Raw genomic sequence first — 24,029 nt, 5'->3', positions numbered from 1 at the left:
GATTCAAACTAATGCTGCTAATCTCTATTTTCAACTGTCACTTTTTGCCACTCAGTGGCTGTAACCACAGAGAGATATCAGACTAGTTTAGGCTTTGGTCAAAATCAGCCTTTTCCGTTTGAGATTGTTGCAGCGCAGTTGACCCGGCTCTGAGGTCAGTGCGGTCATAAACCTGAAACCGAGATGTGAAAATTTTAAATCCAGAAACGGCAGGAGCTTGTGGTTATTAACAAGGAGTGAAAACACTCCTTCACTGTCATAACAGCGGCACTGTTGTGCCCTTTCCTTTCCCCGGTGCCCTCTGTGAGCCATACGTTCTCCCATGGCGCACACATTTTACACGGCCCTGATGAATACCATTTTAATATGCAAGAAAACTTCTAAATGGTCCATTTGTGTTCCAGCAGACTGTCTTTATATCGAGGCCCTGAAACGAAAACAACTTCAAATGATTCAAATGTCTGTTTGCCTTGTTGTGAATAAGCTAGTGATATTTATGATGGGGGCCCTCCTCAAGTATTGTGGATTTGATTCAGGCTCTTGAAACCAAGTGGGCCTTCTCATGCTGATTAAAAAAACATCAGCTGACTGTTCAAATGAAGGGTTTAGCTTGAATTTGAGAAGGCTGGAAACAAAACAGCCTCAGATTTTCTTTCTGTTACAGTCAGGCTGCATATTTGGAGAAGAAAATAAATGGGTTTGAGAGTCAATCTCATCTTCAATTTATGCTTTCAGAGAGATGCAAGGAAGCCTCTTAATGACATGTGCAACAGTCTCCTGGCCGCCCTTATATTTTCAAAAACTGCATTGCTTTGCGCTTCAGATATGGTGGCAAGAAAATTTTAAAATGGACAGATGAGTCGGCCATGAAGCACAAGACGACTGCATCCTAGAGAAAATAAACAGAATGACAATCAGGCTAATTGATTAATTCCTCGACCAAACACGAAGAACATGAAGATTTATTTTAGCTTCTCTTGTTGCTGGGGTCAATTTTTGCAAATAATAGTTGCAGCCTTAAAACAGGATTAGCTGCTAATAGCCACGTAATTCAACAACCGTTATTGCATCTTTGAAATAATATATCCAGCCTCGCGACATTAACTCACAGTAATTATGTACCTAAAATGCTGTCGATGGATTAAAAATTTCATTTAATACTTGTTTGTTGTAAATGCGCCTGGGATGGATATATTTCTCAAGTTTATATTCGGTTCGCATCGACGGTAAATGCAGATAACTTTGTTCCCGACAGGGCACTGACGTCAAACTTGCTTTACTTGCTTTCTTCTTGTGCTTCTTTGGGGATTTTTCGGGATCTTCGACAGTTTTGAAGCCGCCTCCTCAGGTTTAAATTATTTCCTGCGACCGCATTTCAGATGCCGGCCACAGTGTTACTGCTGCTTTGATCTCTTCCCCGAGTTTCCAAGTTATGGATCGGGCCGAGGTCACACAACAGAATGCATATGTGTGTGTGCGTGACTCAGGGATTTTTGTTAATGCGCCACTAATATGTTAATTTCTCTTCTTATAAAATTGACTGACATGACCAGAAAGAAATTCCTTCTGGTTCAGATGTCGTGCCTCCCGTCCTCTGACTTCACTGCGCATCTGTGTGACCTTGTGGCATAAATACTTAGCCCCCGCTGGCAGATTGTGCCACAGATGTTGAACAGTGTTGCCGGCAGCCCAGGACCCACTCCGTGTGTTGCTTTTTAAGGACAAGCTGCAGAGGGCACTTAGAGGTGGACAGATCGATGGCAGGCAAGAGTGTGCCGTGGCAAATCTCAAACCACAGAGAGCAAACAAACACTCAGCCTCTGGATCAGGGCCACACACACGTTCTGCACCAGGCAAACTGAAACACACATTTATCTCTTCTTGTGAAACGGATTATTTGTGTGCAGCCACTGGTTCTTATTGGGCAGGATTCGGTTACAAGGAAAAACCATATAGCACTGGATAATTCTCCCTTTTAAAGTACCCTGGCTGCCGCTCATATGGCAGAATAATCTAGATGTTATTTATTGTTATTTAACCTCTATTTTACCAGGTTAGTCCCATTGAGATCAATGATCTCATTTTCATGAGAGACCTGGCCAAAATAGCAACAGCATAAATAGTTACAGACAGGACACAACAACAAATACATTAAAAATAATATTAATCCAGTTCAAATGATGACATTAAAATAGCTGCAGACAATGACAAGCACCAACCGATGGATTTATCATCGAGGTGATGAGAACTTTAAAATGAGACGGCGGGATAAGTCTCCCCAAGATTGTTGAAGTCTGTTCCAGGTAAGAGGAGCCGAGCACTTTTTCCCAATTCAGTCCTTACACTTGTTACAGATAATAGTATAACATCTTGCAATCTCAAGCCGAAGCTACCACCGGCTTTCTGAGCAATCACAGAGCCAATACAAGAAAGGAGCTTGGCTAGAATGGCTTTATAGATGAACAGGTACCAATGACACATGTCACAGAGGCAGTGATGGGCCAGCCAGTCCTGGAATACACAGTATGTAGTACATAGTACTCAGAGCACTGTGATATGTGTTGTCCAACATCCTCTAACAATGGGCTGGAGCGTTCATGTATAAAATATCGCCATAATCGGGAAGTTTGCAGAAATTGATTTCTTTCTGGCCTCACAGGAGAAACAACTCCTGTTTTCTAAAAATAAAGCCTTAACTTCGACCTCAGCTTTCTGAGAAGATTTTTCACTTGTTGGTTAAAAGACAGGCAGTCGTCTGTCCGTACGTCTAGATATTTATACCAGAAGACAATCTTTAGTCTAGTCTAAAAGCAATTTTAGGTGAAAAAGCTGGATGATGTTAAAAAGAGTCTGCAATTTGGTAAGGGCCTCCATTATGGATTGAGCACCTCAGTATACCACTGCATCAAATGCATAAAAATGAGATTTAGCTCCGCCCACATCATGACCCAAATCATTAACGTAAATTGAGAATAACAGCAGACCTAACACAGAACCCTGCGGTACGTCCTTACAGATGTTTAACCATTCAGAGGTGAGTCCATCCACACATATGTTATGTTAGGGTGCAGCTTCCTCATGTTTCACTAAGATTTGTGCCTCTGGCTGGGAAACGGTGTTAAAGAAAAACATTTTTTTTTCCTGAAAGTATGCTCATTTTGCAAATATAGAAAACCAGCCAAAAAAATCAGTTTGCATTTGCATTTTGAAGACTCGGTGTTTTTACAAAAATCTTTTGAGTTGCTTTTGTGCCTTGATTAGCACATTCACAATAATCATTTCATAACAAGCGACGCAGCTCAGAAAAAAAAAGAGAGATGTGTGTTTGTGTGTGTGTGGGGGGGTGAGACACTGCATCTGCATTTCTAACCAGTTGGCGTATTATACAACAGGTGCTTTTTAAATGGTAATGCCTAAGATATTTAAGTGCTGACAGATTTGGCAACACTTGTGGTTACCGTGGTAACAGCAAGTGCAGTTTAATTCCATGGCAAATGCTCCCTGGCAGCTACACTTTGTCAGAAATTCAACAGAAGAGCGACCGGTGAATCTGATTACGGTGCAAACAAGGGCTCCAAATGTTCATTTTAATAAAGCAGTCAGAATTCTGTGGCCATCCGGTGCTTCCCCAGTTGAAATGCTGCAGTATGTCCTCTTCACATGCACCGTTTTCTTCAAAAATCTGTGCACTCAATAGGTTTTGTACCACAAAGAAACCAAAAAAAAAAGCCTTTTGACTGATCATTAAGGAACGTACAGTCGTTTGACGTGGGGACCTCGATAGCTGGTAGAAAACTCCCATTAGAGCAGGTGGAGGGTGGAGCTGCTGACACGGCTGATGCTTCTCTAAATGTAGCTCAGTGCAAACTGTAAAGTCTTATCTTTAGAGTGCAGTCATCACCCGTAGAGATTTCACAGTTCACCGAGCACAACATTAAAGTTTCACTTTAATGAACACCAACCGTATCTCTCTGAAATATCTTGTTATTAAACATCGTGTTATTTCTGAGTAGTTTTTTTTTTTTTTTTTTTCAGTCCTTTTGCTTTAACTGGTCAAGTGCGACTCATCTCTTTTAACATGCATGCTGGAGGCTGAGGTGCCTTCAGGAAGCAGCTAACGCCCCTAAACCGCTCAGGCAACGCACAGGTGTCAAACCACAGCTTCAGAATGGATAAATGCAGAAAATAATTTTCCCCATGAGGGATCGATACAGGAAACAAAATGTATAAAATATATCAAATGCACCACGTCTGTGCCTGAAAAACTTGCAAAAGCCTCAGTACATCCGACCCATGTGAAGAATGTTTGCAGTTCAAATGGTATATACACACAGATCAGCCACAACATTATGACCAGTAACAAGAGAGGTAAATAACATTGACCGTCTTATGACAATTCATTGTTCTGCTGGGAACATTTTGGACTTGACATTCATTCCTGTGTTCCTGTGAATGTTACATAAATATGTAGCTCTATGTATGTATGTATGTATGTAGCCCTGCCATCAACCCATAGGACCAAACCCCCACTAAGAACAACTCTGTTTTGGAGGCACAAGGGAGACCGACATGATAAGGTGGTCATAATGTTTTGCCTGATTGACTTGCGTATGCAAGACATTTAAACCAGAGTTCATACCCTATACTTTGTTTATGTTTGTGTTAGTAGGAAAACCGCATCCAATATGAGCTGCTGACAACACCCACCAACACCCACCAACTAGCGAGCACGTTCCCAGTACGACCTTAATATATATGCTAAACGTTCTGGAGCTAATTTCCGGTCCGGATGTTCTGATGAGTTCTCAAAGCTAGTCTCACATGTTAATTACATGTCATTGTGAAGGCCTCCAGTGTTATTATTGAGCGCTGCTGATGAGCTGCACCTGCTGAGATCTAAGCAGCTTTATCTGCTCGCTGTAATGGAGCTGTTAGCAGATAACACGGCAACTGCTTATTATTCCAGACCTATCGGATCACAAAGGGCATTGGGGGAGAAATGGAAAGCGAGAGAGAAAAAAAAGAGAGTCATGCCTCAGACACACCACCTCCTAGACCTTGTGTCGATGCATCTACGGGGAAGATCACGGACCACCATCTGTTCTGCTATGTAAAGTTTGGTGTTTTTTTTTAGCTTCTTTGAGCAGTTTGCCAAAGGTAATGTGTTTTGAAGGGTCTCTTGCCTGGGTTATCACAGAGACGTTAATTAGCCCAATGGACAGGATCCTTCCTCTTGCAGCTCAGCTTTTCCTGCAGGGTGCTGCACCCTGCCACCTATAATACCATATGGTGTGGGCCCTGTGCCACATTCTCCCAGTGGAGGCCGAGTTTCAAATGGGCCATGACGGCGACAGTGGGTGACGGTGCAAGCTCTGCTGCCACATTGTTCTGTGTGAAATAATGTCTTGGTTGTGGATCACTTTGGTGGTTTGCTACATGAGCCTTCTCCTCTTCCCTCTTCTCCCCGCGTGCTCTCACTTCACACCACCAAAGCACTGCGGCATTTTGCATCCATGTGGAAGAGCCTTAGATAGCCATGGCACGGCTGCATTCCTGCAACCTGGCATGGAGAATGTGAATTGGCCCGTCACCAAAGCATTTTGGAATGCCTGCCATTCTCCTCGAATGATGGAAAATGATTAGGCCCAGGGAGGGTACTGTATAGGAGCATGTGTGTAGAAAGAGTGGGGAGGAAACGGGCACGAAAACAAACACTCACACACCGACACAAGCACTCCAGCCACTGCCTCTTTTGTGCGGCGACGCTCTGCACCTGCAGCACACCGGCCAGGCTGATGCACAGGCCCACAGTCGCTCTGCCTCTTCTCACTTTAAGCACTCCATTAGCCAACAGTGGCTGAGTGCTACTCCCGCTAGCTGGGCGGCAGCAGGATGTATTCAGCTGGCAGAGAGTGCAGCCACTGGGGGATGAGCCCATTTGTGCCAAAATAGCCAGCGACCCTCTTTAAGTTTTCTGAATTGTTCCCCTTGGATCGTGCTGTAGTGTTGTTCTGTTGAGTTCTTATTAAAAGTCTGCAGCCGCGAACTAGCATATGTCTAGAAATGTTCTGGGGGTGAAAAAAGCTGCTTTTATCTTTCCATTTAGTGCATCAAAAGAGAAATAATTTGCTTCTTGAACTATGAATCACCACCTACTCCAATTTATGCATTAACCTCAAAAAGGTCGACATTAAATGAATCCATTTATATAAATATGAATAGTTTAATTGTCTGCAGTCGTCTGTACAATGTAGTTTTAGCTAATTTACTGGGATTCACATTAAAGCTTCAGACTTCCGCGTGGGAATCCCAACAATATCACACGTGTATCACCAGCTGATCCATGTTGATCCCCTGAGATAAACACAGCGAGAGTGTGGTTATAACTCAAGGCACCCTGTGAAGAGCTGAGTCCCGCTGTGAGGACACACCGTCACCTACCATTTTCCCGTTGATTTATGGCGCTCTTCACGACTTCTAAGGGTGAAAGGAAATTGGAAAAACCACCTTGGAGGTGACTGCTGTGTGTATAAACGGCCGCTCCGTGTAAGGAGGCAGTTAGTTGTGTCCTTCCCACAATAGATAACTGAGGCTTGTTCTGTCTGGATTTATTCCCGCGGAGGACAGTTCTTTGCGATGAACTCTGTTACAAGGGCGCGTTCTTGCAAAATGCAGTTGAGCAAGACCATTAGCATAATATTATGCATATGCAGGTTGACACAAGGCTTCACTGTCACTTTTGGGGTGGGACGGACTCAGCACCGAACTCCTCACCAAGTAAAAGTCATAGCATTGACTTGAGTAAAGTTACTGGGGACATAGATTAACCCTGAATACATCAAAAAGCATCACAAAAGATGAAAGGGGGCTTTTTCATCCCTGTGAGCTGCACTGAAACATACTCCTTGTCATTGGAAATTGACCAAAATGGGACTCTCATTAAAAGCAGAGTACATTTTCTGTCTGCAGATCCTTTTTCCACGAAAGAAAAAAAAAACTAATCTGAGCCTTGTGCCAGCTGGGCTAACACTGCGGGAAACAAAGCAGGTATTGTGTCAGTTCTTACAACAGGATCGTGAAGCAAGACTTGCAACTTCCCCACTTGGAAGGGATGGATTTCACAACAGACTTTGGCATTTATCTCCCTGCTATCGTCTAAAATATCTGGGAAGAACCATGCAGTGTAAATGCTTTTCCCACTGAGATGAAAAGATATTTGAGTTTCTCAAAACTTTAATAAGGACAGACACACCAGCAACACGTTCACGTTCTTTTCAGACGTGGAATATAAATGCATTGTTGTACTACATTCCTGGCTTTGTCTGTCTGGTGACGTGAAGGGCTTTTGATCATTCAGGCATCCAGTTCTTGTCCATGAAATAAATGTTGGCTTGGGCTCTGTGAGGCATCTTGAGACATGTTGGATTGCATTTGACGCTATATAAATAAAACTGATTTGAACTCTTAGGGATGGCACCACAGCTGACAAACAAAAATGTGTTAGAAAACAGTCATGAATCAATGAATTTATTGCCTTTGAGATAACGTTGCACTAATCAATATTCCATGTGGAAGATCCTTTAACTCCACATCTTTAAACTCATTGTTTTGGTTTGACATTATAAAACCTTGCAGTTTTTTTTTTCATTACTTTACTGTACAATGCTTACCTTGCACCAGTTAGCAATAGGCATCTATTTTAGTGGAGATAGTGACTCAGCTACTAACTGATGTGGCTCAGAAGGGCCTGGAAGTTGTCCTTTCATAGTAGTAGCCTTGGTGCTTTGGTCCCAACCCCTCCACCGAACAAAGTGTCTTTAGACGAGACACTGAACCCAAAATAGCTCCTGATATGAGTTGGCTGCCGTTGGTGTGTGGAAAGCTTTAGCTGCACTGATCAGGCACAACATTATGACAGGAGAAGTGAATAACATTGGCCATCTTGTGACTATTCAGTGTTCTGCTGGGAAACATCTGGTCCTGGAATTCATTCATCAGTGTGAATGTTTCTTAGATATGTAGTGCCCACCTAGACCAGACCAGCACCAGCACCAGACCTACACAGTATTAGGAAGGTGATCGTAATGTTATGCCTGATTGGTGTAGGTACAAACATTTTATGTTCGGCTTGATTAGGGTGATAATTGTAGCCTTTTGTTCTGAAATGGCCTAAAATCTATTCACTCAGATTTGCTGTGATGCGTAATTCATGTATGAGTTCAAATGACTTATGCAGTGCTGGAAACTTCACCGAAATGTTTGTGACAGCAGTCAGTCTAATAAGAGGTCGGCTGTTACTTTTGCATTTAAATTTTTAGGAAAATGATTCATACATGAGCCCAACCGGTCGAACATTCATCACAACAAGGTGCACGTCTGAAGGGGGCGGAAATTGTGGCTTGTGTTTCTAAAAAAAAAAAAAAAAAAAAAAAAAATGCTCCTGCAATCACTCTGTCTCGTCCGGTTGATTCGAAAGCAGCTGATTTACTCCTTGCATAAAAAATAATACACCCCAGGCAAAAAGTGTAAGAAAAGAAAAAACAGGAGGTTTGTAAATAAAACAACAACAAAAAATCGAAACTTAAAAAGTTGCAGAATAAATATGAATTTTAAAGATAAGGACAAAAAGAAATTGAAATCAAAGGGAGAGGGAGGGTGTGGTGCGTAGGAGGGTGTGTGCTTGGTTGTGTATTTCTTCAAAGGGAGTGTGTGTGTGTGTGTGTGCCATGCTGAGGGAAAACCTCAAGGAGTTTGGGCCATCAGATGAATTCTGATGGAAATTGTGTCAAACTCATCTCCCACTAATTGAGATCAGACAGCAGCTCGACGGCTGCAGGAGAATCTTGTTTTACAGATTTGAACCGATGCATGTATTTCCTAAACGTCTCTTCATCAGTCCACCACCCGCCCACAGTCGCTGGGCTAAAAGGTGATGTGTCATCTCTGTGATCTGTCCGACGCTGAACAGTTAAAATGCTTGTGAGTACACTTTTCTTGTGGAGACAACATCCTCCAAAAACTGAACCGACCTGTTTGTTGTTGTTGTTTGCCGTCAGCACTTCACTGTCGACCAAAAGAGCAGTTGTGAGCTACAGGAAATAATTTTCCCGCCCGGAGATTATTACAGTGGTGTTGAATCTGGTTTGGGAAGTGCAACCATTGTGACAGTCTCTCATTAACCGGAGCCCAGCGCGGGCTTCCAGCCGAGACAATTACACCCTGGCCTTTGAGAATGTGACAGCACTTTTTGACAGGAACTGATAAAAACAGGCGGCACACATGCACACGCACGACAGACGCCAAATTAATTTCGGTGCACATATCGTATGGATCTGACGTGGCATAAATTTTTATTTTTTTTTATGAATATTAGCTTGAAACGTCCTCAGATTGTTTACATTTGGAGAAGGGAATTTTAGCTTATTGAGAGTTGTTCAGACACAAAGTGGATAGTGAAAAGAAACAGCAACTTCAACAGTTGTAAACACAAGAGTATTATCTCCCAAACAATGTTTTGAAGGGTAGTGAACTTAAGTTGTGCTGCATGTGGCATATTTGTGGCTTTTTAGAATTTAGCCCAGCTCTGACAGCACTCACACAAACCAGCTTCTTCTTGCCACCGCATGTCTCACTGCCCCCGAGCTTCGTGTCGATGACGTCCCCTTCTGCTTCCACACCCATGTCCTCATTTCTCCGCTCTAAACTCTTGTCGCCGTACTTTTGCTCGTTTAACGCGGTATTGGTTTGCGAGGCTGGGGGGGGACGATAAAATGCATCTTTCCATTTGTAGTCCCTGCAGGGCGTGGTGCTTGGCACCCTAAGGGACATATCCATCAGAGGCGAGGTGTCCGTCCTCATGTATGCACCAGTGATTTCCAGCACAGCATGAGAAAGGTCAGCTTCCATTAGATACATTGCGACAGGATGATGCCTCTGTAACAGTTTATACGACGCCCACTGCTGATCGTCATCCTCTTCTGCTCTCTGTTCACAACTTTGTGTGTTGACATTCATCTGAGAGCGAGTTTATATCTAGATTCCGATATTTGATTCACTAGAGCAGTGGTGTCAGACTCATTTGATTTTAAAAATGTCCTCCCTACTTTTCCTATAGACCCCTTTGTGACCTACGTGACAGTGACGTCATGGTGTTAGCTGGAGGCGAAGCAGAGGGAAGCTTGAGGCGAACGCTGCCACTTTCAGTCGTGAAAATGTCATCTTGCTGTATTGTTGGTGTCAAAATCAAAAAAATCAAGAACACTAACTTGGAAGTTTTATCACATACCAGCTACTGTCAGTCGTTGACAACCTTGGTGATTAACGTAAAGGACTGGAGTCAGACAGTCATCAACAATGCACACACTTCTTATCAGATAAGATTAATATGTAATGCATTATCAGTTTCAGCCTGGAGAACGTTATGGTTTAGACTAAATTGTGACTGAAGTTACTGTAGGGTAACGTAATGCTAATGCTAACCCTAGCTAACGCAACATTAGTTGTATGTGTCAAGGGTGTCCAAGCAAAAGTTGCGTTTACGACGTTTCCCTCCACAGTGGTTCCACTAATATCTTTGTTGAAGAGGCTTCACTTGATAAATACAGACCAGACTTCGTCCCCTCTGTGTCCTTTGCTCATATCGTACATCCAGTGAGTGAGAGTTTAGGGGTCGGTGAATGTAGTCACATCAGTCAGAGTCAACTCACAGTCTTGGGGAGTGAGTGTCCATTCTTGCCAAAACTGTTGAAAAATGCTAACCGCCATTTACATGCTATAGCGTTTGAGATCTTTTGCCTCCAGCTAAGCCCCGCCCCTCAAAAAAAACATCCCATTGTTTACAAGCTGTGAAGGAATTTATTCCTCCGTGCCCAACGACTTCTTCTCACCCTCCTTAAAGAGAAAGTGAGAAGTTTATTTTTGCTCCAAAATGACATCATTTTACATCAACTTTTTTCTCGTGTGGTTTTCGGCAACTGTGATTGGTCAGAAATTGGAAGAGATTTTTGTTAATGCAGAAAAGCTTTAACGCTAGTGGCCACTCTGTGAACACCCAGATGCTAACATTTGCAGTGTGACCACTAATCTCTCCTGGGAGAACAAATTTCTCGCTTCTCGTGGAGTGTGTAACAAGCTTTATGCTTCTTCCTCCTTCATTCCCATTTTCATCTTCCTCCTTCCACTCCTGTGTCCTCACCTCCTTCTCCTCTTCTCTCTCTTCCTCCTTCTTCTCCTCCTCTTTCTTTGCAAATTCATCCCTTGGGCCAGATTGGACCTGGCCTGGTATTTTACCCTTGGGCCGTATGTTTGACACCCCTACACGAGAGGAAGCCAAGCAAGTGTTGCTGCAACAGCTGCGTAAAAAAAAAAAGAAACATGGCCTTTTTTTCCCCTCTGAGGGAGATTCCAGACATACTACAGGGTTGTGACTCTTCACGCAATCTTTCCAACGCGGCCTCATCTGTCATCATCTGTTGCCAGAAGACAACCCAGGAAAACCTCGTGGAGTAATGAAGGGGTTACTATAAGTGCAAGGGCTGCATTGTCATCCAAGGAAAAGATTACCACTGGAGTGGAAACGCACACAGCTTCTCTTCATTCAGTTCTGTGTTAAAAAAATAAAAATAATAAAAAAAGGCTTGGAGCTACACCTGAGTGGCTTCCCTCAGAGTTGACACTAGCTACCAGCGTGTGCGACAGGCTATGTGTTTATTTGTTATGTTGGCGAATGAGATCAGTGTCCTTGAGCCTCCAGTATGAACTCTCACTGACATGTAGCTCTGTGCCTCAGATCAGTGGGGCCGAGACACGCCAGACTGAATCACTGCTGTTCTCGCCGAGGATGCGCCAGAACTGTTGACAACGTGATGAGCTGCCGTCCAGTACTGCAGCAGATGCTCGGTGACCTTAGAGTATGGATAGAGAACCCCAGGCATCATTTGAACTTGAATGCAAGAAACACCTAATGCAAAAACGACACACTTGAGGCCGACGTCACATAGTTGAGAACTGGGATTTCCAAATTTCCACTATGAGTTTGATTTCTGAATTGATTCGGTTTCACAACGTCCCGGTTTGATTTGGTTGAATGTATTTAGAGATCTTATTTGAAAGTATGTTACTTTAATATGAAAAAGATTTTCACAAAACTATTATTGTCATTGGTTGTGGAGATTTGTACCCCTTGTTTCACATTTGGCATGTGGCTTTGTTTATGTCCGGCTCTTCTCCGTAGTCTTCACTTTAAATTCAATCGGTGCGTTGCAGCTTCTTCATTACCCGTGGACTAGTCTGATGCAGATGTTTTGTCCTTTGTGTGAATTGTAGAAACTCTGGTCATCACACGATGTTATTTCTTCACTACCTATCCTCAGTGTCACTGCAGTCTTAGTCCTAATTTTCAAACATTAGCATTCTTCTTCATCATGCTCTTCTTCGTCATGTTGAAGGTTCTCAGTCATCCACGTCTTTGTATATCCAAAAAACGTTAAAGGAAGGCAATCACACCAGTAGCTTCTTCTGTGTTAGCGTGTTAGTATGTCAAAAAAAAGAAGAAAAAAGATCCAGGCTGGAATTACCTACCACACGTACTTAAATTATCCAGTGAATCGATGCAGCAATCGACCACAACTGCATCTGGCTGCTAGGAAGCCATTTGATCCTCTACTCTTAAGAAAGAGGCCCAAGCTGTGCACATTCATTGCACTCATGCACACACACTGTCTTGAGGAACAGTAAATGGACTATGGTTTTATTTCACTGCCAGTATGACCACCCCTCCCCCCAAACCAGCCCAGATTTTGTTCACCTCGTCATTTAGATGTTATTATGGGAGCGTGTTTCAACCTCTGCAACAGCTGGATGGTCCAACAACCAGACATATTAAACTGCACAGCGCCCAGAGGACGCGTATGACTCCGTCTTCTGACCATCACCACATAAAACCCAACCAAACACTTTCACTGACCCTGCAGGTTTTTGCTCAAGCGTAATCAGTTCCCAGCAGTACTGTACTATTAATGAACAATCTAACCGTGCTGTGAGGCTTTTTCCTATTTATTATTAAGTGTCCTTTTCATTTATTCAGTTCCACGTATGCAGATGTACTCACTGTCTGTGGCATGTACCTCCTGTTAACAATCCCACAACGCCATAAGGCGTGTTCTGTAGATGGCAAAATACCGCAGCACGACTCCACAGCTGATGTTGCAAAGTGATGAAATTTAACACAGTTATATTTGGGCTAGGAGTCAAGGTTTGACTTTGGGATCTTTGATAACCACAAACATTTTGAATTGAATGGCTTGACACAGATTTACATATATGAACTCGGGCCCTGGACTGGGGCTGTATTTATAATCCAAATTATTACTTGCTATCACTTATATCACCCAAATCAAACATATACCATCAGTGTTGCTCCACCAACAGTGCTACTGTACATTCTGCCTTTCACTCAGGCTGCAGCGTTTGCCTTTCACCTAACATCATCTAGCAAGGATTGCATTCATGTTTCTTTAATTTTCCAGTGCACTCTCTGTCATTACTCAACCGCACGGCGCGCTGAGTGCATGCTAATGGATAAATGTGATTACGATCGCAGAGCTACGATGGGATTGTAGTTGGCCAAACAGTGATGACTGTGCACTCTCGCTGAGATGCTCGGATAAGGCTGAGACGAGGAGGAGCTCGTGTTTGCTGGCAGACGACGAGGTTTACCAGCAGTGGCCAGGCTGCAGATCTGCTTCGGTCCTTCCCGTCCGTCCGTCCACGCGTGCCTCACCTTTGCTGCTTATCAGCGGGGAGCCTGCTTGACATTTCCTTTGAGTCGCAATGCCACATCACCTTATTTCCTCCCTCTTGTCATTTCTTATCGTCCCCGTTTGTCCTTGATCCCTGTTTTTTTTTTTTTTTTTTCGGGCTCGCCTCCTATTTTGGCCTTTCGTCTTCCCTCCCTGTTTTTTTGCGGCCGGCCTCTCTCCGCTTCTCTGTCACTCCTCCGAGGAGAGAGACAATCGGGTGTGAAGGGAAAGAGTACTCTGTGGTGTTACCATGGCAACTGCCTCTTGGCGCCGAGCCAGTACTCTTCCACAGACACGCATGCTCCCTCTCTCCCAGATTAAAGTGTGGCTCTGATGAGAACGAGGAGGAAGAGGCAAAAAAGAAACAAGGGAAAAATGCTGCGCTTGTTAGAGAACAGTAGCGTTTCATAACCCTCCCAGGAAACAATACGCCCCCCCCCGTGATGAATTATTATTACTGATGGTGGATATCAAAGACAAACCTTGTCAGAATACTGCACACAGAGGAAACATACAGTGCGCTCTGCTCTTTAAGCGTCTTTCTTCTCCTCTGCAGAGGTTTTCAGGCGGTGGGGTTGATAGAGGCGATTGAGGCTAATGGTCTGTTACAGGAGATTAATCTTTTCACAGAGCTCTGCTGCCTCCCTCCATGACATCAATCTCCGTTAATTTGCTAATTAATCTGATTTCATGAGAAGATGTCTCAATAAGGGACCTCAATGACCACAAACTAACTTTGGATTATGCAATTTGTATTCACTATTATGCGTAGCTGCTTGTGTGTGTGCGCTCTCCTGCCCTCAAAGGTCTTTTTCATTATTGCCCAACGTGGTCTGAACAAATCCTTTATGACCACTTCAGAGCAACAGGGAGCATCGACTCAGGTATTGGCTTAAAAACGTGTCTCCTTTGGCTTGATGAGTGGGAAAAAATGTTCACAAAACGGTTCGACTGCAGCTGTTTGCAGGTGATTCGTTTCCTCGAACGTGATGCAACCGAGGCAGATATATTCACACAAGTGGCTGTAGATGGATGCAGTGTGTCATGAAGCCCAGATGGATGTTAAGTGAGGGGGGACGTCGGCTTCTGTTTCTCTTGAACAGGATGAGAGAGCGCACACCTGCAATGCACACAGGGGAGACACTCGTTATTTTCAGCTCAGCTGAATCGGACCGGGAGGCAAAACGTGAAAACACACACACACACACATAAAAAAATGGCGTTGAGTTTGTTTCCATCATCATCAGGGCACAACAGAGTTTTTTTTCCCCCTGCGATCATGGAGTAAACTTGGCAGTCACACCCACAATTCAGGCAGTGACAGAAAATTGATTTAGCAACTTATAGCTCATTGCCCAGCTGGATCGGACATGGAGGGGGAAATGAGGCCCGGGGCGGACATACCACTCCATGCTTCACTTTGGTCCCTGAGGAGGGGAATTCATTTCTGTCAAATCACTGTGATTGTTAATAATGGGGCGGTTGTGGTAGCACAGCACAGCACAGGAGGAGGAGTGAGAGGAGCAGGAGGAGGAGGCGTTCACACTTCTTTTACCACGTGCAATATTTCAAGACCTTCGCTGGCTCGGATTCGGGGGGCGGCGAGGCGGGCGGGCGGGGGGGTGTTGTCTCTCCTCTGAACCAGTGTGAACCGGTTGTTCTCTTTCCTCGGTCGTCAGCCACGATCGCCTGCAATCCCCAGGTGCGTAATGTTGATGTGATTTGCTGCTGATGGAGCAGAGAAACCTCCAGGGTCAGATAGAGACTGGATTATATAGAAAGTCCTTCAGTCTATCTGGGGACCTCTATAACACACACACATTATTCCTGTATGCTACGGTGAGCAGATCCCACTGAGGATACGTTATGTGCGGTGCCTTCCTTTGATCAAAGGTCACACAAGAACATGTTCCAGGGTCATAAGCATCCTTTGCACCCGCTGGGAAATCTGCTGCTTATATCCAGTGGTTATAAAAGTATCCGTCTGGGGGCCTCTTTGTGGATTTAGTGGTGACGAGAACACAAGTCTTATATTTTTTTTTCCCCCTCACTTGAATAGAAATGAGTACTTTGTATCTGTATCATTCACCGTAAAAAATATCAGCTTTTTTTGCAATTTGAGAGGCTTCTAGCTAGATCACCATTCTCCACAATCATGTGAGGAGAAATCAATGCATTGTGATTTTTATTTTTGCATCTCTCTCTCTCACACACACACACTCACGTACATATCCAAACATCATGGGTTTCTAAGACATCAAAAATACCGCTGAAGTGGTGATAAGACTTGGAAGAGCACATAAATTATTCCCCACTGATCTACAATGTGAACAAAATACTGCAGCGTTTTTTTCTAAAGCTCTGCAAATAAAATCTGACACAATAATAATAATAAAAAAAAGGTTCCTTTCCTAAAACATAAGTCTTTTGTTATGGTGCAAATACTGTAGCTCTGCAGAGATTTGGAAGACAAGCCTTAAATCAATGTAAGAGGCAGTAAAATGTAAAAATCTGTTTCTGTCTTCTTAACAGGAGCCTTTGCACTATAGTTTTGTTATTATTTTAATCTTGCATATAATTCATTGCACATATTGTAACTATTATATTGCAACCTAGTTTAGAAACTGCGCTCACTCTCCAAGGATCTGCTGCTGTCACGAATATCATCCGAATGCGTATCGCGGTGTGTGAGTCAGTATTTCTACAGGCCAACTACAAAACTCTACACGGGGGAATTGCTCCTCACTCTTCCCGCGGGTTCCAGTTCATTCTCTCGAATGACTTCCTAGTAGTGATCCTCTGTTTGGACGTGCCTGCAGCACACGCCTCTCTAAACTGATAAAACTGGCTGCTCGCTGCCTTTGCGTCGGTTGCGTTTATTGCTCTATCCTCCCACACCTGTAACCGGCAAGTCAAGACAACATGCTGCAGCAGGTTTCTAGGAAAACTGACACCTGATTAAAAAATGCTTTAAAGACTGAAGACAGATTAATAAACCTCCATAACTCACCATGTGTCTTTGTGTCACTGCTTTATATTATTTGCTTTATCATGTTCTCCAGTTACGATTACATGCGGAACATTACAAGCATGCTATCTGCTCATGGATGAGAGACTCTCATACATCTCGTTTTGGTCTAATAATTTCATAAGCGAAAGAATTCACCAGAATTACCAACAGTGGTGCTCATGGCCTATTTTTTTTTTTTGGTAATCATCATCATTGTGTGGGAACATGTCCTGCTGAAATAAATGATCATTATCTTGCTCAGTGAGGGATTTTATAATTAAAGTCCTTGACGGCAAGGTGAATTATGAATAATGTCTCTGTAAATGGTGTTGCTTTAAGAAAGTGCAGCTTTCAGAATGTGTAATGAAGGTTTGATCCGAGTGCTGGTGATTGATCCTCATTTTTAGGGTGAACCCACTCACGTTTGGTGCTTTTTCACTTTTATGTTCTTAAAGTTGCTAAAATGTAGTTTATGTCTAAACTGATGTGTATGTTTGCTACGTTTCTGTCTCTTCTCAGGTTGGTGTTACTTGCTGAAACGAGAGAGGCATTCCCCGAGTGTGAGGTGAAGAGAACGAGCTAAGGAGTCCTCCCAGACAGCAGGGGGCAGCAGCAGCAGGAGCAGCAGCAGGAGCAGGAGCAGGCATGCAGGACTCAGCCTCTGACGGCAAGATGGCCAAACAGGTCAGCGTGGGCCTTATCAGTGTTATATTACGGTGAAAAACGCAGACTTCCAGGAGGTCATGCAAAGTAGAAATTCACCTTCAAGTGAGAGATTTTGATTTTGTCCAAGTAGCCTTCAGGAAGCTCTATGTCCAGTTGCTCTTCTTTCACTGTTTCTGGATTTACTATGACCTCTGGGTGACTGAAAACATTCACAGGCTGAACTCTGCATCTTATAAAATGTTTATTCTGCACAGAAAGTTTAAAAGGAAGAATATATTTACGGATGAGTTCGATGGAATTGGTTAATAGTCCCATATGGAAGTACATTTTGTGAGTTTACTTGCAACTTATTTTATTAAATAAATGCAAATTTTAAAAAGTAAATCTCATTTTCTACTACTGCTTATCCTCACTTGGGTCGCGGGGGTTTCTGGAGCCTATCCCAGCTGTCTTAAAAAGTAAATATGGCCTGTCATTTAAATTTAAAATACAGTATTATGATTGTTAAATTACAGTTTAAAGTTGAAAGTTTAGGACTTAGAAAACAGTGACTTGGTTCTATCTCTGCTAGATAGATTTTGATATACATCCCATTAACAGACAGCACTTTGAAATCCAGTCAAATTAAGATTCTTAAGATGAAAACGTAAATGTGGATTACACTTCTGCATCAAACTGCTCGACAGCTTTCCCTCCAGCCGCGCAGTGTATAGACCTGTCTGAAAGGTGTTTATGGAGAAAACTCTGCTTCGTATGGTGGGAATCGTTGCTCAACTTTTTCTTTAACAAGCTGTTGTAGTTAATGACGACAGCGCTGATGATAAAGTTTTATCTGAATATTTCTTGATATTGCAACAGTCTTGCACTCTTCTAGAGGCTGTATTTTATCTCTGTGCTCTGTTTTGTCGTGCTTAGTGACTGGGGCTCATCAGACCTGCATTGCATTCTGTGTTTTAGTATCTATATATATTTATATACACACTACACATATTGCACACAGTGCCTAAAATCCAATACCTATTAATACCAAACCGCTGACAGTGCATGGTTGACGTTCACTCCCGTCACTTTTACCAGATCTTTTGCAGGAGCTGCTGCAGAAACTGCCGGCGTTTAGCACAATATAAAACATAATATATTCCCATCTGATGTGTGTTTTAACCATTGCAAGTATCTCCTGATACGTGTGTGATCTAGATGTATATATAACTGTGTATAACTTTGATTTTTATACGTTCAAAGGAACAGAACTCCAAGTATCTGGATGAACACAGGGAACCCGATGACACGTCTGAGAAGACGTCCCCGAACAAGAACCTCAAGTCACCCCAGAAAGGCTCCAAACGCCTCAAAACGGCCCCCTTCAAAGTGACGCTGTTGGATTCCTCTGAGTTCGAGGGAGAAATTGAGGTAAGAACAGTGAAAAAACAATTTGCATTAACACGTTTTCTGGAATTAGGCTTAACATGCTTTGAGCAAACCGCATCCTTTTATTCCTTTGTTTTTGTTTTTCTTCTGTGGGCATGTGTAATTGCCGCGTGTTGCATGGTGCTGCACAGAGCAGATAATAGGGGCCAAGAGAATAAAAGGGAGGGCGCCACGCTGACAGCTCACCAGGGGGGCCAGGGCCAAAAAAAAAGTGTTACACATTTCTGTAATACACACATAAAATAGTGGAGAATGAAAGTTTTCATTCCTCGCAAGAGAGCTGTTGTCATTACTCCAGCGGTGTGAAATAGGGCATTTCCCTCTCGCTGGGAAAGGAAAGCGAAGGCAGGCATGAGCCGGCGGAGAGGAGGCAGGTGTTAAGTTCATTTCCTTCCATGCAGTACGTGCAGCTTCAGCTCGCTGAAGGTTCTGGAGGTTTTGTGGCAGTGTGCACCTTTTGGCAAGAGCACCTTTAAGTTTGTTTTTGCTTTTGAAATATGTTGGCAGGAAAGTAGAAGGAAGAATTTGTATCCGATTGTGTGACGGTTGAGACAACTATGCAGAACTTCTTCAAGCGGTTCCTTGTTTCGGTTCAACTTTTCATTGAACTTTCTGTGTGACTGCAGTCGAAGGGGACGTCATCCTGTCCACCGTGGCCTCGGCTCACACTCGGTCAAACAAACACACAGACGCTGCAGCTCTTTAAGAATTCACGCCTCAGACAGAGAGTAGAGGAATGTTTGAACAGTTTCACAATAATCCTACTTCTACAGTGTACGTTTACTTCTCTTTCTATTTGTTATAGGTTTGCGCAAATCTTGTGATTTTTTACTCATACTATTCTATTTTATTTATGTTTATTTTTATCGGTAATTTAATTAAATGTTTTATGTAATTTAATCTATTCATATTTTAAATTAAATTAAATTAAATTAAATTAAATTAAATTAAATTAAATTAAATTACTGTGACCAAGTTATTTCCCCTGTGGATCGATAGAGTCCCTCTAAGTATAACTAATATGTGCTGCTGTCAGATGCAAAAACTAAAAACTGCATTACAGACATTGTGTTTTTTTTTTGTGTGTGTGTCTGATTCTTACCAAGAAAGAAGAGACACATATTTCATTTATTTATTTATTTTTGAAGCTGAAAAGTCAAGCACCAAAGACTGGTCCCTCAGTCCCTGTAGAAGCACATATTAATATATTCCAACTTTACAGCAGCTGGTTCAAAGAATGTGTCTTGATAATAAATTCCTGTTTTATTAAGGCTTAACGTTACGGCGTAATTCAGGGCACAGTGGCTTTGAGTTGTACGTGGATGCTACCTCTATGTCATATAGGTGTTACTCCATCTTTAGGTTCTGTCTGTAACACATACCTGCTGTACATTTACAGCCCCCGTGAGCAGCTGGTGAATGTAGTAATGTGTTAAATTAAAATAAAGGTTGTTAATATTTACATATCCCATACTAACAGTCAACATCCACAAAAAGCCCTCAGCGCGGGTCGCTAATAATCCACAGTTATTACGTCATTGCAAGCGTGGGCCAGCCAACGATGAAAATACAAGAGTAGTGTTATTATTACTGAGCCACCCCTTAGGACACTTAGGCACACAAGTACACAAACCTTCTGTGTGTGTGTGTGTTTGAGCTAAGGCTCAGGAATGCTACGCTTGCACCAGCCTCTCTCTTTCAGCGCAATGAAAACATTCTGAAATACGTTTGGGGCATTTTCAACACCACAACAAGAGTTTGCCTTTCGCGAAGAGCTTTTTCGACTCGAGTGCTTCTTCCTCCCTGAACATTCGCCCCCACACTCGGAGGCCGTGACAGTCACAGTTCGTGCAGACGCAGCCTCTTGCCAGGCCGTGCTTATTTAAAATTCTGGTTCGGTGAGAGCGTCAAACCTCCGGGTCATGGACGGGCTCGCTCCTGCTTCCTGTCTGTAATTGCCGGGGCTGAACTTCATGCCTGCCATATCTGAACCTCCCTCGTGCCTCCCATTAATAACAGCGTTGCGAGGAGGCCGGCCGTACTTTGGAAACGCTCTCCCTGGAGGAGGTGCCGTATTCATGGGTTAATTAAGCCTCTTGTAATGGCTGCGTGGCTGAGAATCCTCACAGTCCTGGGGCAGGAAACGCCTTGACCCCCCCCCATGTTTAGTCAATCCTGGGTGGGCTTGTGTTCTGCACGGTGCTATTTTAGGTCAAACTGAGTGTTTCATACTCTTTAGCTGTATTTTCACACTGCCAAGATTCTGTCTTGGCTTTTCCCGTCTCCTTTCAGGTGGCAAGACTGAGCGCATTATTTCACCGTTGAAGGTTTAATTGCTGCGGAGCAGAGAGCAAATAGACTGGATCACCTCAGTCACGGCTTATTAAGGCTGCAAATGCTGATTTGTTTATTTAATTCCACCGGCTGCCTCTGATGTCACGCCGCACGCCGTAGCCGTGCATAAAGAAACTTTGCTGCTGGGGACCCGCTGACTCACACGATGAAAGCTTCGAGGCCGAGCCCAAGTGTCGCCTCCTTTCACCCGTAATGACAAAGAGGAAAAATACTTATTTTGCTTTCCGGCTCTTGCCACGAGATATTAAGAAATAACACAGCAGAGGGATAATACTGCATCTGTTTCCCTGGCAACTGCTCACTCCATCTCCCTGTCAACTTACAAAGTGAGCTCAAGGCTCAAGGGGAGAATGAAACAGTGCATGTGTGATAAGTGTTAGATCTAAACATTATGATAGTTGTTCCAAATATATAATATTTTTTGTCATGCACTTTGAGGAAAAAAGTCGAAATGTTAAGATAAAAGTCAGAATACAAACTGTGCCACTGTACTCATGGCGAACGTGAGGTCTTTGCCAGGATGGATCAACTGTGTTCGCTAGTCGGACCCACAGGGAGTTTCACCGTGAGCAGTGTCTGTGTTTTGCTGCGTTACGTCGCTCCCTCAGTGGACAAGTCAACAGTGTGTGACAATATCCAGGCCCCTGTTGACATGCCACAGTCCAATAAAATATATCAGCAATATAACTGAAAAAATAATCACAATACACTTTAAAATTTTGAATATTAATTGTTAATTAAGCCCCAACACACATCAGCAGAGTATTGGTGGTACCATATGTATACGGTCCTGCCGGTTGAAGATCGGCTTTATTCTCGGCAATGTGTTTTGACTTTTTCTCAAAATTTTGACTTTTTTCTCAAATTTAATTTTTTTCTCAAAATTTCGACTTTTTTCTCGAAATTTCAATTTTTTTCTCGAAAGTATTATTAAATATCATTAAAATTATTATTACTATTATTATTAACATTTGCATATGCACACATCTACAAGAAATAGAAGTAAATATACACTGTATACACATGAAGCATAAGAACTAATATGGAGAGAAAACCACCGACATTAAAAGGTGAGTTGTTGTGCAGCTCCATTGAGTTTGGTTGAATGACGTCCTGTAGCGTCACTGTGGATGCAGAGCTGGATCAGTGTGTTGGAGACTGAGTTGCTCCTCTATAGTGAACTTAGTGTGAAGGAATTGTCCCGTGATGGAGAGCAGTTTGTCCAGTGTCTTCCTGTCCCTCCCTGACACAAATGTCTCCAACTCACTGTGTGTTAGTCTCATCGGATCAGTTTGTCCATTCTACTGATTTTTCCTTTTTTGCTGCTCTCACCAACAAACCACAGCAAAGTACAGGAAGCTATCAACCACAGTCTGATGGAAAAAAGAACCTGAGGTTCCCCAGGAGTCTTCTCAGGCTCTTCTCGTCCATCCGGTTGTTTTTTTAAAAACAAAACAAAACTGGCAGCAGAAGAGATGTGCACGGACCAACATGCCAGTCAACTTGGTTGTAGCTGTGTCTGTTGATAGGTGATAGGTGATCTTTGTTTTTTGTGGAGGCGTAAAATATCTCCTCAACCAACTTATCATTCGGATGCAGTGCTGTAAAATTCAATAAAGATTCAAGATTAACTTACTTTAGCACTTTTCCCTGTATTGTTGCCACAGCAGCATTTTATTCATTACATTTATTCATCATTCGACTCTGACCGAATGCCGACGTCCCCGGGAGTGTCACTCTTTTCCAACGTTATCATGCCGATGCTAGCATTCAAACTCAAAGCACTGCTGGGTATCAGCGTTATCAGTCGCTGCTTTCACACAGCCCGTTGGAGGCTGGAGGACCGTCGAGCTCTCGTTCCGCCTCGTCGTTCTGTATGAAAGGTAAACAGAAGGAACGAGGGAGCTCTGGTGCCGCGACTCGCTTGAAGCCAGCAGCAGAGGCAGTCGCACACACACAGCGGAATCGCACATCTGTGTGCGAAACGTGGGAGCTGGGACGGTGTGTCGACATGCCCACGTTTGACGCCGGTGCCGTTCTGTTACACTTCGCGCCTCTGATTCAGAAGCGCCGGCTTGCCATCACACCAGCTTTGTTTGATCCACTGTGGACGAGGAAAAGCGCGTTAAGGCATCGCGATAAGGGGGTCTTCTCAGGGACAACGTAGCATGTTCTCTCTGCAAAAGAGGCTATCGAGCACGTTAGCATGTGGCTCTAAGAACTGCTGCACCTGAGCACAGACTTGGACTAAGCTCTTTATCACGTTTGATGCAAACAGAGATTGAGTTGCATCGAAGCTGGTCCTATTTTAAGACACATAATGTCTTTTACCAGCTGTTATCTTATCTTATAAAATGAATGTTGTTGGTATTATTTTGATGCTTTAGTGAATTTCATGACTGATTAAGGTCTAAATCAGCAGGAGTCACAATATGACAATGTGGCAGACACTAGATAATCTAATCCATACTCCCATCGTACTGATTTTCAATGTCAATTCAAGAGCTGTGCCACATGTAGCCGATGGCTCTCTATCGCCGGGAGCCAAACATTATGCATCCTGATGGTCGGGGACCAAGCAGTCAAGGACGAACAGACACGGGTTCACTTTTCCAAAAAAGTGTGGGTTTTATTTTATTTAAATTACAAAATTATTGACAAACTCAAGGGCATTTATAAGAGGTAAACTAAACACAAAACAACAATCTAAACTAACCTAATAAAATGAGACCAAAGGGGAACTAACGTCGATCAGGCATAACATTATGACC

General features: G+C 43.2%; 1 protein-coding gene across 11 annotated transcripts in view; it reads left to right on the top strand.

The window, feature by feature from the left end:
- Positions 1 to 24,029, top strand: part of LOC125006529 (band 4.1-like protein 1) — a 93,308-nt gene that overhangs the window by 31,593 nt on the left and 37,686 nt on the right. For 10 of the 11 annotated variants that reach the window (XM_047582642.1, XM_047582638.1, XM_047582637.1 and 7 more), the window contains exons 2-3: positions 17,329 to 17,493; positions 18,718 to 18,885. In XM_047582642.1, coding sequence (XP_047438598.1) covers positions 17,455 to 17,493; positions 18,718 to 18,885 — 207 coding nt within the window. In that variant the 5' untranslated portion in view covers positions 17,329 to 17,454. The remainder of the gene's footprint in view (positions 1 to 17,328; positions 17,494 to 18,717; positions 18,886 to 24,029) is intronic. The other variant, XM_047582639.1, reaches the window with a different exon arrangement.

Source organism: Mugil cephalus, chromosome 4, assembly GCF_022458985.1.
Source record: "Mugil cephalus isolate CIBA_MC_2020 chromosome 4, CIBA_Mcephalus_1.1, whole genome shotgun sequence".
In the NCBI taxonomy this organism is placed as follows: Eukaryota; Metazoa; Chordata; class Actinopteri; order Mugiliformes; family Mugilidae; genus Mugil; species Mugil cephalus.
The sequence above is the reverse complement of the archived record's forward strand: the minus strand, read 5'-3'. Positions and strand labels throughout refer to the sequence as shown.